Source organism: Sebastes umbrosus, chromosome 9 (assembly GCF_015220745.1).
Source record: "Sebastes umbrosus isolate fSebUmb1 chromosome 9, fSebUmb1.pri, whole genome shotgun sequence".
Classification (NCBI taxonomy): domain Eukaryota; kingdom Metazoa; phylum Chordata; class Actinopteri; order Perciformes; family Sebastidae; genus Sebastes; species Sebastes umbrosus.
In genome coordinates, this window is record NC_051277.1 from 4,789,425 (window position 1) to 4,804,781 (window position 15,357).

General features: G+C 41.0%; 1 protein-coding gene across 4 annotated transcripts; it reads left to right on the forward strand.

Moving 5' to 3' along the window:
• Positions 1-871: 871 nt before the first annotated feature.
• tmem255a (transmembrane protein 255A) lies at positions 872-15,140 on the forward strand. 4 transcript variants are annotated; one of them, XM_037780484.1, is made up of 10 exons: positions 872-1,237; positions 5,746-5,888; positions 7,062-7,124; positions 9,146-9,235; positions 10,873-10,938; positions 11,080-11,168; positions 11,341-11,412; positions 12,393-12,561; positions 12,740-12,886; positions 13,803-15,140. In XM_037780484.1, the coding sequence occupies exons 1-10, from the start codon at positions 1,171-1,173 to the stop codon at positions 13,944-13,946; spliced, it is 1,050 nt and encodes a 349-aa protein (XP_037636412.1). In that variant the 5' UTR covers positions 872-1,170; the 3' UTR covers positions 13,947-15,140. The 4 variants fall into 4 exon arrangements, with proteins under 4 accessions (XP_037636412.1, XP_037636414.1, XP_037636415.1 ...); XM_037780485.1 differs by having other exon boundaries at positions 874-1,237; positions 12,399-12,561; XM_037780486.1 differs by lacking the exon at positions 11,341-11,412 and having other exon boundaries at positions 873-1,237.
• Positions 15,141-15,357: the final 217 nt, after the last annotated feature.

Consider the following 15,357-nt stretch of genomic DNA (forward strand, 5'->3'; position numbering starts at 1 on the left):
ATTTTTTATGACAGACTATACTCTACTTCATGGCTTTTTTTTTTGCTTTTTTTTTTGTTTGACCAACCGCAAAGTTCTATCTAGTGAAGCCCGTCTTGCAAAACAGTGTTGACCGCGGGGGAGACCGTAGCTTTGGTCTCCAGGACCGGAGTCTCTGCTCCTCTGCCTGCCTTCACTCACACACACCGCTCGTTCTCGCTCTTTCGCTCCACTCTCACGTGCACGCGTGCACACTCCACACTGCAGAAGACTTCGTAGCTCTGAGAATATCTCGTGAATGTACAGTGGACGTTTGTGCAGAAATAACTGCTGCAGCTCCTCCAGACCAACAGAGGTTTTCCCGTGTCTTGTGAAGTGACGGGGCTCTGCAGAGAGAAACGTTATCGTCTCCGACCAAAACTCCGGTGTCTCCCCTGTTCCCTCCGGCCGCGGTCGGGAGGCTGAGGCAGGAAAAGCCAACACTAGTATCAGCATTGATTCATGGAGAGCAATTGTCTGGTCAGCTAACATTACTGCCAAGCAGCTGAAATATAGAGTGATATTGTGCTTTTAGCTGACGTGTGTTGCCTCACTGTTTTGAGCGATGCTCGTTCATGTCGATGTAGAGCGAGCACAAGCGCCAGCAACAGGACGCTGACTTTCGTTGACTTAACGGCCACAGGTGTCGCTGTTAACAAACATTTCTGATTCTTACAAACAGTCCCTTTAAGCCTGCTTTATAATAAAAAACACATGAAAATCTCACTTTTTAATAATGTGTCCCTTTAAAGTGACAGGTGTGTAACGGAAGTAACGCACATGGTGGTGCTACAGTTTAAACCAACCGGGGGAAACTGATACAATGTTCACTAAGTATCGTTACACTGTGTTTTTTGAGTATATGTTGTGACATGCGCAGACAGCCAGCAGCAGCAGCAGCTCCACCACCGACCGACCGACACCGACACACCGAGAGGAGAGAGACCGACAGACGGATCAACAGACCCGGGGAGGTGTGAGACGAGGCTCGGTGGAGGACGGAGGATTTTTGTTGTTGTCAGAGAATGATGCAGCAAGAGAGCACAGCGTCTGATTGTGCACAGCTGGCTCTAAATAGAGACAATAAGTCGTGATTGTTTTTTTTATTATTATTTACAAGAGGATCGACTGTGTTAAACCTCCTGCAGCAGCATGCCTCCTCCTCCTGCAGCTCAGAGCCTCCAATCCAGCAGACTGACCCTCTCTGAGACCAGCATAGGTAGGTGTGTGTGTGTGTGTGTGCAAGGTCAACAGCATGTCTGCAGCAGGTTTTTATCAATTAAATAATACACTATCTTTACCACACTGCAGGGGTTGCATTAAGCACCGACAGCTGTAATTGTTCCTTAATATTTAGACCAGTCACAGGTGTTATTTTCTCGGTTAATAACCAGTAAGTGCATGTGTTTTTTTCCTCTCAGACAAAAACACTCGTTGCATCACCACCACACAGGTTGTGGGTGTGTGTGTGTTTCTGGTCCAGGCCGCAGCGCGTCACTGCAGGTGCGGCAGCGTTGAGTAACCAGCAGCCTGGGTTGTTTGGCTCTGATGGGTCACTGCATGACACTGATTATGGGCAGGTTTTTGTATGTTAGTGCTGCACATAACAGGTAATTCTCACTAGGTAGTAGTCTACTAGATTGTTGTAGTCAGACACATTTAGAAGCATCCATGTAAGTTTGCTTTGGACTTCTTATTCATTGTAAGACAATGTTTGAGAATGAAAACTAGACTAGACTGGAGAGGCATAGATAGAGTGGTGTAGTGGTAGTTGATGAGGTGGGTGTACTGCTAGGTTGATGTGTTTGTAGGGATGCACCCAGGGTCTGAAATTAACCTTTTTCCTCACCTGCCACTGTGGCAGGTCACTGAACATTTCTACTGGCCACTTCTGAAATCTATACAGATCGCTTTAGAATTGTAAACACTGAGTCAGTGGTACCAGACTGCAGAATCTTTGAATATATCATGTAACCTTAATCCATGACTATATTTAATTTAAGCTTTAGAATTGCTTTTTAAAAAATAATATTTCTTAATATAAGGAAAACCTGTCTGCCATGGTGGCAGGTGACCTGAATTTTCTACCTGCCACAGCCAACATTTACCCTGTTATTTGGCAGGTGGCAGGTGCTAATGTCATTCCCTGGATGCACCGATACCTGGGCTTTGGGTATCAGCCGGTACCGAGCACCGATCCAATACCAGCCTTTGATTATTAAGCTGTATGCCTTACTGTGTGGAAGTCACTGGGATCATTCTTTATGTGTAAGGCAACATCAGGCTTGACTTAAACTTTGCTTTTTTAACTTTTGTAAAGCAAATGTGACCAATAAATACATAGATATCAATTTATTTAAAGGTCCCACATTCTGCTTTTTTCAGGTTCATAGTTATTTATAGTATTATAAATAATAGTATTTCTGTTTCTATTAGAACATGTATACATTTTTTAATGTTAAAAAAAACTTTATTTTCCGCATACTGTCAGCCTGAATATACCTGTATTTACCCTCTGTCTGAATCGCTTCATTTTAGTGCATTTCAACGGAATTGCGTTGCTAAGCAACAGTTTGGGTCCATGTTTACTTCCTGTCAGCTGATATCATTCACATGCACTGCAACCGGAAATAAACTGGGACACATTTAGAACGTCTACGTTTAAAACTGTGAAATGCTCCAAATATTGTATATTTGTGACATCACAAAATGACAGAAATCTTGACGGCTTGTTTCAAAGGCGAAGTTTCTGAATACGGGCTGTGTGTATTTCTCCATGGATTGAGCGTTTTGATGCTTTCACAGTATTTATACAGCACTTAAACCTGCTTTATAATTAAAAAAAGACATTAAAATCTCACTTTTTACAATATGGGACATTTAATTGTTCTTTATTATTGAAATAAAAAAATCGTACACCAGCGACTTGGTGAAAATCTTCAAAATTATCAGAAATTACATTTAAAGTGTGGGCCTTTTTTGATGCAGCAACAAATTGGTGAAAAACTTAAACAGGAATTAAAGTTGCAGTGAATAATGTATATAGTATATAAACATAAAACTGAGTTGAATGGATCGGCCCCGTTGTCACTGATATCCGATCCAGTATCGATGCATCCCTAATGTGTAGCAGGAGTAAATGTGTATACTCTATATATTCTCATGGCTTTTTGGTTGATATGTAGGTATACTTTAAACCAACAGAAAAATAGGTGGGTATACACCATGTACCTGTTTATACCCGTCACTACACCACTGGTTGGTAGTGTAATCACACTAAATGGTTATGTCACACAGACTGTACCTCTGTTACATGGAGTGTTCTTCAAAGATCTACTTTTGTAATGGTATTTGAGTAAACAGAAGTAATCTTACTTCTACATGAGTAGTATTTGCTGTAAATCAAATTACAGTACCCATACTTGAATGTATAGTCCCCTGGTCTCAATAGACCTCCTACAGGAATAAACAAATCTAGACATGCATGATTTTAAGTAGGGCTGCACAATTAATTTAAAATCGCAACATTTGTTAAAGGGGAAATGTGTGTCAAAATATAATTTAAAATTAAATATTGTGGTGCTGCAGAGATGCATCATTTTCTACAGACTTAAGAAAACATCTTTGTTTGGTACAGATCCCCGCAAAAATCTCACCATAATCATTTTAATATGTTTTCAGTGAAAATAATATCGCAAATCATTTCGCAATTGCAATATCAATCAAAATAGTCGCAATTAGATATTTTTTCAAAATGATGCAGCCCTAATTTTGAGTTGGAGCAGGAGAGGACATTGATTAAATAAAATGTGTCAACAGTGTTATTCCTCCAATCTTATATTGACAATCAGATAATATATAAAGTGGCAAAATTGTTGGCATTTCATATGATATTTGACTTGATATATCACTTGACTGATGTGGTCTCTGAGATTAAAACTGAAGGGATGTGATATGATGGGAAAATGAGACATTTCTCATTATTATCAGTGATGCAGAACAGCCACATGTGTTGTTTCAATTAACAGTAAATTACCATTTGAGACCAGGAAGTGAAAACAATCTATACAGAGTTACAATGAACACAATCCCAGAGGAAATGTGGTCCCATCACAATATAATTGCTATTGTAATATAACCCCGTGCCTCTGCAAGATTGTCCATATATCTCTAGCTCATTAATCTCAGATGGAGGCGGTCATTATGCCGGCACCCTGGTGAGAAAACTCAACAGAAACCATTTCAGCTTTCCTGCTCGGTGTAGTGAGTTCTTATTGATCTCCAGGTCGGAGCATCATAGTTCAGTAGCAGTGACGTCTGTGTGTGTTTCCAGAAATTGATAAAACAGAACATAGAGGTGACGTGGATGATCTATTAATGTGATGATGTTGTGACGAGCTTTCTGAACACTGCAGAATAAATAAAAAAGGACGAGTTAAAAGAAAAATAGACGGAGTAGATTAGCCAGAAGCAGTTGGACCTTCCTTTATTGGTCCGACTACGGCTGAAACAAATGAAGGGCTGCAGCCTCTTTGTCAATTAGTCGACTAATCGATCGTTTTGGTCTTAATCGACTGAGATTTCTTCAGTCAAGTAGTCATTTTTTTATGCTTTTTCCATGCTGAATGACTTTATTTATTTAACGTATGCACATCTCTGGTAAACACAAGCTGTGAAGTGGTGCTTTAGTGTGATTCTTTGTGGAGAAACTCAGTTTTACAGATCTGTTGATTAAAGACAAAATCAAATGAGTGTTAGCCGACTAAGAATTTCTTTGGTCTTGGACTTCCCTAAACAAATGCATAAGAGAAAATAGTTAAGACTGCATCTAAAATGACCGGCCACTCCCTCCCGTCTCTCTCTTTAGTTTATAATGTTTGACTTCATCAAAACGCCCTGAATATCGTTAGAAATGATTTTCAGCCAGCAGCTCTTTGAAGAAATGCCCTCTGAGAGTTTTAAATCTGAGTGGTTTAATAGAAGTACGTTCCTTTAGTCAGTTTGACCCTTGAATGGTGTAAACCTTTGGCACTTTTGTTTTTAGTTTAGGTTGTCTTTATAGTTGATTATGCATATTGTTAATATGTTTAGGGCTATTTGACTTATGAATTGCAAACCCTTCACACTTGATGAGGTATTTCATTTTTGCTTAATGCACATTTTGTTGTGTATTTGATTATGTTCTCATGTAAATGATGGTTGTATTTTTATTATGTTGTGTTGAATGTCTGTCCTGATGCACTATGAGCTCACCGTGTGCAAGTTCCTAACAATATTTGTTGTAATGCCAATACAGTTAACTCAACTGTCAACTCAACAGTTGGATGGAAAAGAGGTCACGTGAGAAGAGGAGCGTAAACACAGACGTAGGATCCATCTGGAAATGAATTAAAATTAGATTGTAAGCGTCACAAAATAGTCAAATTATCGTACACTATGGCACATTATTGATCATACATCGTACAGAGGGCAAAATGATCGCACAAATACGATAATTAACCTACATCTCACTCACTACTCACTGTCATTGATCTTTTCAGAGCTAACTACTTCAACAGAACTGGCCACTGATTGTCACTGTGACAGACTCCAGTCATTTGTCTCTTTAACTACTTCCCTTTGCGTTAATGCTCGTGGTGGATTCTAGTTGCAGCCTCATCCTCTTATTTCACATCACTTTACTGTTCACGTCACAGCAGTAATGTTCACTCATTTGTCGTCTTGTAGGTTCCTTTAAAAGGAGGAAGAAGAAATCCATAATAGTGACGGTGTTGCTGCTCATCGTGTCGGTGCTCATCCTCGTCTTCGGCTTGGCGGCGACCACCAGGACGCAGAACATCACAGTGGGCGGCTACTACCCAGGAGTCATTGTGAGTGCACATTCACACCTGCAGGCAACAGCAGCAGGGCCTGTCAGAGTTCATAATGAGTGAGATGTGAGTGAACCGAGACTGTTTCCAGCCAGCTCTTCCCGCTCCTGATGAACCTAATTACTGAAGGTCTCTGAGGGGTAAACTTTCCCCACATTCATTATTCAGCATCGCTGTCATTATGGGCTGAGTGAGGTAAAGCATCTCAGTCCGTAAATGTGTTTTCTTCACAGTACTCGGCTTTTAGCATTCTGCCTCAAGTAAAGAGCGACCAGGAAAGCAGCCAATATACGTCAGCTACATTTCTAAAGATGCTTCTTCTAACTTTTACCTCAAATTCACCAGATTCAGTGTTTAAATCATCAAAATATAATTTAATGTGCAGAGATTTATAAAAGTGTAAAATGTATTTTGTAGGGCTGTCAATCAATTCAAATATTTAATCGCAATTAATCGCATAATTGTCCATAGTTAATCGTGATTATCCGCAAATTAATTGCACATTTTTTCATCTGTTCAAAATGTACCTTAAAGGGAGATTTGTCAAGATTTAATACTCTTATCAACATGGGAGTGGGCAAATATGCTTTCTTTATGCAAATGTATGTATATATTTATTATTGGAAATCAATTAACAACACAAAACAATGACAAATATTGTCCAGAAACCCTCACAGGTACTGCATTTAGCATAAAACAATATGCTCAAATCTGACTTGACTATGACTTGCCCCAAACTGCATGTGATTATCATAAAGTGGGCAAAGAGGAGACTCGTCGGTACCCATAGAACCCATTTTCATTCACATATCTTGAGGTCAGACATAAAAATTTAGCGTAAGTTTGGAGCGTTATTTAACTTCCTTTGTGACAAGCTAGCATGACATGGTTGGTATCGATGGATTCCTTAGGTTTTCTAGTTTCATATGATGCCAGTATCTTCACTCTGAGCCCGCTACAACCTCCAAAATATCAGTTGAGTTAAAGAAATTAGTGGTGTTGAAACGAATTTGCAACTTTGACAGTCTTAGTATTTTGCAAATCTATAAAAGTGAGTAGTTTATAAGAATGTAAACATGCTGAAATGCACTTATTTATCTCACTGTGATGTGAAAGCAAAGCTTTTTAGTCAAATTCGATAAATGCCCTAACAGCTTTTTCCTCTGTTTTCAGCTGGGCTTTGGCTCTTTTCTGGGAATCATCGGCTCTCATTTGATAGACAACAAGAGGCAGATGGTAAGAGGATTTATATTACCTCTGTGCATTGAGATCACTTTCAGTGTTTGGTGTCTCCTTGTCTCTACCCTCACAGAAAACTCTCATTAAACTGCGTATCAGTCCCAATTACCTTACGACAGCCTTACAGGCCTGATTATGTTGTTAGTGTGATAACAGACGGAGCAGACCCGACCCAGACTGTGAGTCCCTCTCGGCTTGAAGAGGTTTGTGTACCGGAGCAAGTGTCCTGGGCTTCAAGGGAGAGGCAGCCAGAAATAGAAATAGGGTGTAAGTCGAGGAGGACTGATATCCACGCTGGAATGTGGGGTAGGAAACTGCAGATGAAGGGAGCAGGTGGGAGGTGCCGGGCGAGGACTCTCAGGGCTGAGATGAAGAATGAGTTTGCACCGTGACACCTTTCCACATAACTCAGCAGAGTTTTCATGGCTGGAGTCCTACTACTGATCGAGCTTTGGCCACGCTGCTCCTGTTATGTTGTTTCCCATAAAAGGTTATTACATACAGTAAAATGTGTTGATTTATTTTATGGTTTGGGGTTTTAGAGGCACAAAGGAGTTTTGTATTATTACATTAGTTGACCTACAGAAAATGTATTATAATCGATTAATCACATTATTTTTCTCAAGTGTGAATATTTACAGGTCGTCTTTTATGATAATAAATTGAATATATTTGGATTTTGGACTGTCTGACAAAACAATTTCTGGGAAATTGTGATGCACTTTTATTTATTATCTTCTTCAATACAGCATGATGTTCATTTAGTAAATTATGGTCCCATTTAGAGTCAAATAGACGATGCTCTGATTGGTCATTTGGTCCACTCTGTTGTGATTGGTCAACCAAACCACCTCTAACTAGCTTTGATTGAGGGCGTGCCAAACTAGTCGCTAGGCAGGTATTATGCAAATGTGTTACTCGGTGACATCACCACGTTATGGAAGAAAAGGCGGGACTTCAAGCAAGACGTTTCAGGCAGTTCAGGAGCGGTGTTTCTGTTGGGGAGATTAACTCCCTTTGGCGTGGACTTTGGACTTGTAACTTTGCAGACCTTTTACATGCACAAAAAAATATATAACACACTAAAGGCCCTGACACAACACGTGTGAGTGGACAAGAAGAGAAACAGACATTAGGAAAGCAAGCCAACTGGTAAAGTCAAGACAACACACAAAGAAGGCTTTTCTCATTTGTCATCTTCATCTCATCTGATCATTCCAATACACGGATATTTTCACAGAGACATGTATATCTGCCGTCCTCAGTCTTCCTGTTTCCCTTTTCGAATGACGAATACAGACTACCGCCACCTGCTGGTATGAAGAGTTATTTCATCTCACGCAGGCGCAGAACATACGTGCTAACTGGCCAAGACAAAGGCGACGCGAGGCGACGCAAAAGTCGGCCTTCATCGCCGCTAGTTCTCTGATGTCGGCTTGGTGTGTCTGGGCTTTAAAGGAAAGGGAAAAAGCACAAAAGCCATAATAGGTCCTCTTTAAACACCATGTTTGCTGGATGTATTCATGTTAGCATCATAGAAATCTTGGCTCAGGCATAAATCCCTGCTACCTCTAGCTGTTGGATGTGTTGTGTCACTGCCTCGCTCCTGCGCGCTGGGCTGGCTGCAGACAGCAGGGTGGGGTGATGTGTAATTGAATACATGCTGTCTTTCATTGAGGAGTGAAAGGAGGAGAGTTAGGTGAATAGGGGGAGGAAATAAAGGTTGCAGTGCCTATAAAGAGCCGGGCACCGAGCCAGCCACGAACACCAATGGAGCTAGAAGACAATCACAGACACTCTGTCACTGTTGTCGTTACCCGGCCCACGCTGCCCCCTCCACCAACATCCCATCACTCATCCTCAGAGAGAAGCACATGTACAGGATGATAAAAGAAAGTGTTGAGAATGTAATCCAATCAAAAAGCAATTAAAAATCAAAATAGTGCCAGCTTAAGTTGAGTTTATAGTCCTTATATTATAGTGATGAAGAGTGATGAAGCTGATGTTTTCTTTCACAGTTAGTGGCATCTATTGTCTTCATCAGTTTCGGAGTGGTGGCTGCCTTCTGCTGTGCTATCGTTGATGGAGTGTTTGCTGCGAGGCACATTGTAAGTATCACTGAAGCTTCTACTTATTTAAACAAACTGATCAATTATGAATATGGATAACACTTATACCCTGACTTATAACAGGCTGATTAATCAATGCCATCCCCATTAAAGCTTAATATACTCTGTCTGCATATAGTAAAGCGTACAGTATGCCCTTCTGCTCACATATGGCCGGCTGCACCAGCTGCTGCTGCACTCTTTCTCAGCGAGACAAATATATTTTGTGGTCGAGGGAGGTTATTCTCCATGACGCAAAGTGCTTAAAATAATAAATAACCGCTAATGCACTCTTAAAACAATTACGTTAAAATAAGTTATGGCCGGTTGAAAAGGGAGATAAGCACCATTAGCAGGTTTTCATTTGCCAGTGGCGTCAGTGGAATGGAAAATTTATTTTCAGACAGTTTCTTTGTATACTGAACTACAAAGAGGACTGAAGAGATGGTGTGATGCCATCAGATGGTTATATATTGTCATTTTGTGTGACTATTTGTTACATTCAGGGCTGTCCTTGACCAAAGAAACCCTCATACGATTATGTTGACTAATCCATTAGTTGATTTAATCGACAGATATGAAAAACTGAGTTTCTCCACAAAGAATCACACAAAAGCACTTTAAATCTCGTGTTTACCAGAGATGTGCTCATGAGTTTATTCAGCATGAAAAAGCATTAAAAAATGAATCATCCACTAAAGAAATATTATTTGACTAAGACCAAAACGACCGATTAGTCGACTAATCAACTCAGAGGGGCAGCCTTACTTACATTTATACATTTATTTATTTATACATTTTTGATGTTCAGAATTTAATCGAATTTTTTTGGTGCCTGCCTAAAAGTCCTTATCATTTATGTTGTGTTTTAGTGAGTTAGTAAAACCAAACAGGTCTGTAATCAATCAAATTACCACAAACTAATTGACATAATGAAGCTGGATTTTCTGGGTCCCCAGTGGTCTTTACCCAGTTAATAAACCAGCCTTGTTAACCAACTTTCTAAGCAGTTTTGATTGATAAAGTTTGATTTCACCACTATAATCGATAGATAGATAGATAGAACCTTTATTGATCCCGAAGGAAATTTAGGCATCCAGTAGCTTAAACAACACGTCCCAGCACCAATACACCTTAAAAAGAGATAAAATTGAATAGAATAAAGTAAAATAAAATAAAAATAAGATAACATAAGTAAAGCAGTGAAGTGACAGTGTGCCAATGGTAGTGCAAGAGTGTTAAATATAGTGGTGTATATTATAGTGTATGATGCAGTAGTGTTATGTAATAGTATAATAGTAGTATAGCTGTATAATATGATAATACAAGAAGATGTAAGAAATGCTATGAGAAGATATAATAAGAAGATATAATAATAATAATAATAATAATATATAGGTGTAGTATAGGTTAATACAACAATAATAATAATTGTAATACTAATGATGGTACTATATATATATATATATATATTATGTGAATGAAAGATACAGTTTCTTAATCATGATTAACATTGCAGTCATTAATCATGTACAACAAGCTCTTATCTCTTTGTTTCGTCTAAGTCGGTGTGTGTTCGTAGAAGACAAGCGGTGAATTGTGCAGTGAAATCTATAAAGATGTTTCTTGTACTGCAGGACCTCAGGCCTCTGTATGCCGGCCGCTGTGAGTATCACTCCAGTGAGACGTCATCTGAACGTGATGTAAGAAACACACATTTTGACTTTCTGTTCACAGAAATATGACGAATCCGTCCTCAGTGTGTGTGTTAGCCCTGATCTTGTAAAGGCACATTGTTAAGAGCCAGAAGTCGACCCAAAGTGAAACGTTTTTTTGATCTTCAGGTGCCCTGTCAGACATCGTCGCGCACATCCTGTAACCTGCGTGTGAAGGGCAACACCTGCTACTGCTGCGACCTCTACAACTGCGGGAAGTGAGTATGCTGATAAACCTCTGAATCAGTGGCTACTTCCTTTGCTCTGTTGCTTTGATTGTTTGGATTTGTGATGTGTACCGTTGTGCCATTTTTGTGGGAGATTTCTTTGCACTGCATTGTTGATCGTATTAGAACAAGAATGTTTCTTTTCTTTTAACCTTTGTTTCAGAGAACATCCTCTTATGGGACTTCAGAATAAAGATGTTTTGAAAAAGTTTAGGAAATCATCCATGATTTGGAAGTAGGTCCCCTTTATTTCTAGAACCATATTGGCCATTAATGATCAACTCATGTTTTTTCCTCTTGATAAAGGCCCTGACACTCCCAGCTGACGTCAAAGAACGAGCGGCGATGAAGGCCGACAGTTGCGTCGCCTCACGTCGTCCGTCAAGTTGCATTTGAACACACTGCAAAGACCTAAGCCGACGGACAGTTAGCACGTACGTTCTGCGCCTGCGTGAGATTAAATAACTCTCCACGCCAGCAGGTAGCGATAGTCTGTATTTGTCATTCAAAAAGGGAAACTGGAAGACCGGCGGATATACAGGCCAGGATACGTACATGAAACAAAGCGGCGTTTGCCGACCATTTTCACACAACTCTCACTCACCACTTAGCTTCATTCCAGATGACCACGTTGTTGTGAAAATATCCGTGTACTGGAATGATCAGATGAAGATGACAAATGAGAAGAGCCTTCTGTGTGTGCCCTCTTAATTTTACTCATTTGCTCACTTTCCTCATTTCCGTTTCTCTTCTCGTGCACTGATTCGTTTAAGCTGAACAGCCAAACAGTGATTTCTCTCACCGAAGAGCTCCGCCGCTGATTCAACGTGCTGAATCGGCTGAAAAACCGCAGAAACGGGCAGACTAGAGCAGACGGTGCGGGTCACACAGCAAAAACTAGGCCGACAAGACACTCAACAACGGCCCCAAACTGTCTTGTCGGCTGACCGTCGGCTTGGTGTGTCAGGGCCTTTAGTGATGAAGTAATTGTGTAGAGTCTTTATGCTGTAAATCACCATACAGATGTGTTTTTAGGGTGCCATTTCCTCTGCATGTCTGACACCCCTCCATGTCCTCTGTCTCTCGAGCTCTCATAGACTCATTTATCTCCATAAATCAAAACCTGTTTGTCTTTCATTGTGTCCTGAATACAAGAAGGAAAAACTTTATTTGTGACTTGACTGTGTACCTCTTCCCTCTCTGTTCCGCCCACTGGTCCAGCCGTGTGGAGGTGATCGGAGGCTACCATGAATACACAGATGTGAAGAGCTGCCAGGACGTGGTGCACCTCTATCACCTGTTGTGGTCCGCGACGATCCTCAACATCATTGCCCTCTTTCTGGGCATCATTACTGCCGCAGTACTGGGAGGCTTCAAAGACCTGGTGGGTATTTACCAACGAAGAAGAGAAGACACTGCGTCGGACAACTGGGCTTAAATTCTGCTGAATAATAATTGTGGTTTGTTTTGTCAGTATGAGCTGATGTGAAGGCTTTTTGTTTTGTAATTCTCTGTTGTATGAATTGATGGAAACTGATCAATATTCCTCACGTCCTTGTCAGATTCCCTCTGCTGCCTCAGAGAGTACATCTGAACCAGAGGCCATCACAGCTCCAGTCCTCTCACAGCCTCGTCCACCCACCACCACCCTCAACTCCTACTACAACACTGCCCCCTGCCTGCCGCCGTACACTGCCTACGACCTGCAGGTACACAGCCGGTGTTTGGGTCTGCATCAGAAGAACAGTTATTGATGTATTTTTGCCAGTTGTTTCATTAGTGACGTCTAGTTCAGATGAAGAGTTTCACTCAAAATTATGTTTTTTGAAAAAGGAAATGTGCATGCAATTAATCAGGCAATATTATGGCATAAATAGGCATGTTACCTGCAGACAGTAGTCTTCTTAGTTCTCACACTTATTCTTCTCTCACTGTCAACTTAAAAATATTGTAATTAGGGGGGTAAATGTCTGCAGAAAAATGAAACAGTTGATTAAAAAAAGCAGAAGAAAGACTTTCAGATTTCACCTTCTGACTCTTTCACATCATAAAGTGATTGATTGATTGTTCTGAAAACCAACCCTTATAGGTAGGGTCCTTAATGCTGTGAAACTAGCAAGAGTACACTAGAATTTAAAAATGATCCAACCGAAAAACCCAGCCCAGTGTTGCCAACTCTTAGCCAATGAAAGTCACAGCAGCACCAGCTCCAAAAGGCCCTAAATCTAGAGAGAAAGTAGCCAAGTCGGCAACACTGACAGTCCGTCCCTTCAGGTCTCCCTCCAAAAACCCTCCCCCAAAATTATCATTATGAACGTAAACAACGAACATGGCTGTTGTTAGTACTCACAGCTGTCAAGCTAGCAGCTTTGTGGAAGACTCAAGTGACGCACAATGAGTGCACGCAGGTAGACAGGTAGACAGGCAGGTAGGCAGGCTGTTCAATCATTACATTCGAGCTGAATTAACTGATTGGACAGCCATAGCTACCGGACTATTTTCCTTTTTTTTGTTGATTTATTGATTGCTGTTGGGATGTAAGGAGAATTCCAACAAATATAACAAACTACCAACCCAACTCTTCAACAAGTCACTCTAATACATGTTTTTTTGTCTTTCCTGCAGGGCTCCTACGTGTTCCCCGACTCGTCAGGCCTGTCAGATGAATCCCAGTCTGGAGCCAGCCACCTGTGGCCCACCATGATCCCTCCACGCTACTCTCCTCCTCACGACCATCCCGATGAGAAGCCCCCGCCGTACAGCCCGTAAAGACGGCTTCCAGCTAAGAAGACACCTGAAAACGTTGCCGGGTGTTTTTTAGATGCTGATGGAGTGGTTTGAATGCACAAGTCCTCTGAGCTTTTTCCTCACAACCTTTGAGAACTGTGTTGAAGGAAAGGTGGTGAGGAAGAGGAGGATGGTCCACGGAGCACACTCACTTTGAGTTCAGCCCAACACAAGGAGTGTTTGTCTCCCTGGGCACCACTCACACACTTATGAGTGCACTGTGCCTGTGTGTGTGTGTGTGTGCATATACACGTCAAGAGAGACAACCAGTTCAAAGCCAGGACTGTTTACACATCTATCTGCCTTAATGCAAACGGGCTTCCAGTGCTGCAGCTCTCAGTCACCTGGACTCTGTACAAGGTCAAGAACTCTCTTCCAGCTCATGCTTTATGTTCACCTCCCTTCAGTACAGATTGTAAATGCTTCCTGCCTCGAGTGGCACAGATGATGACGTCCTCACTGTTGGATCTGGACTGATGAGTGCAGCTACAACCCTCCTGTGAGATCCAACCCCAGTTACTTGAAAGCTTTGGTGTCTTCCTTGAATCTGAATCAGCAAGAGAATTGAAAACCGTAATTGTAGGCCCAAGCAGTTTCTTTAGCGATTAGCAGTAATGGAGGTATTACAGGCTCATAATGTATACAGCAGTATGATAAACAGATGCTCCTTTAGCAGTTAACAGATCTATTTATCAACTCTTCAGTTCATGTTAAAAAATATCTTGATCAATGTGTGGTAAACTTTGCAGAGCAATGTTTATGAAGAAATAAGTTATTCTGCAGTAGTTGTTAAGTAAAGGCGGCTAACACTTAAACTCCAAAACCTATTTATTGTCACTAAAAGCCGCAAAGCAGGTTCAGCGTGTATCGTCTCTCTCTATAAGTAGTCGTGATATCACATCTATGAAATTGTTTCACAAGTTGAAATGTGTTTGTCTTTGGCAGGAGTACACATTAGTGAGGCGTAGTGGGAACAGTCGGTGCTGGATTCACTGACAGACATGTCAACTGTTGTTCACGGAGGAAGAGTGAAGAAGAGTCAACTTAGTCCATGTCCCTGAGACGGGTCTGTCAGCTTTAATCACTGCTTTTTATAATTTAAACAACACATTCTCAGGGGCTGATTGTCAGTTCCTTTTTGTCTCGCCATTAAAAAAATGTTTTGTGTAATTCAAATAGTGTGTTTCTTTTTAGACGAGTTAGCAGTGCAGTCACATTGCCCAGAGGATGATTCCTGCAGACTTCAGTGGTCCAGTCTTTTCTTCTAGCGCCACCATGAGGTACATTTTAGTGTTGAAATGTGGTGCAGATATTCATGTCCCTCTCTCAAGATAAAACTGTAATAACTTATCTGCAACATCAGGTGAAACTTTTAGTTTCCAAAACTTTCGTT

Coding starts and splice junctions, on each gene's coding strand:
- tmem255a (XM_037780484.1), top strand. CDS start 1,171: ATGCCTCCTCCTCCTGCAGCTCAGAGCCTCCAATCCAGCAGACTGACC. Junction 12,562..12,739: donor TGGGAGGCTTCAAAGACCTG/GTGGGTATTTAC, acceptor CGTCCTTGTCAG/ATTCCCTCTGCTGCCTCAGA. Junction 12,887..13,802: donor ACACTGCCTACGACCTGCAG/GTACACAGCCGG, acceptor TCTTTCCTGCAG/GGCTCCTACGTGTTCCCCGA.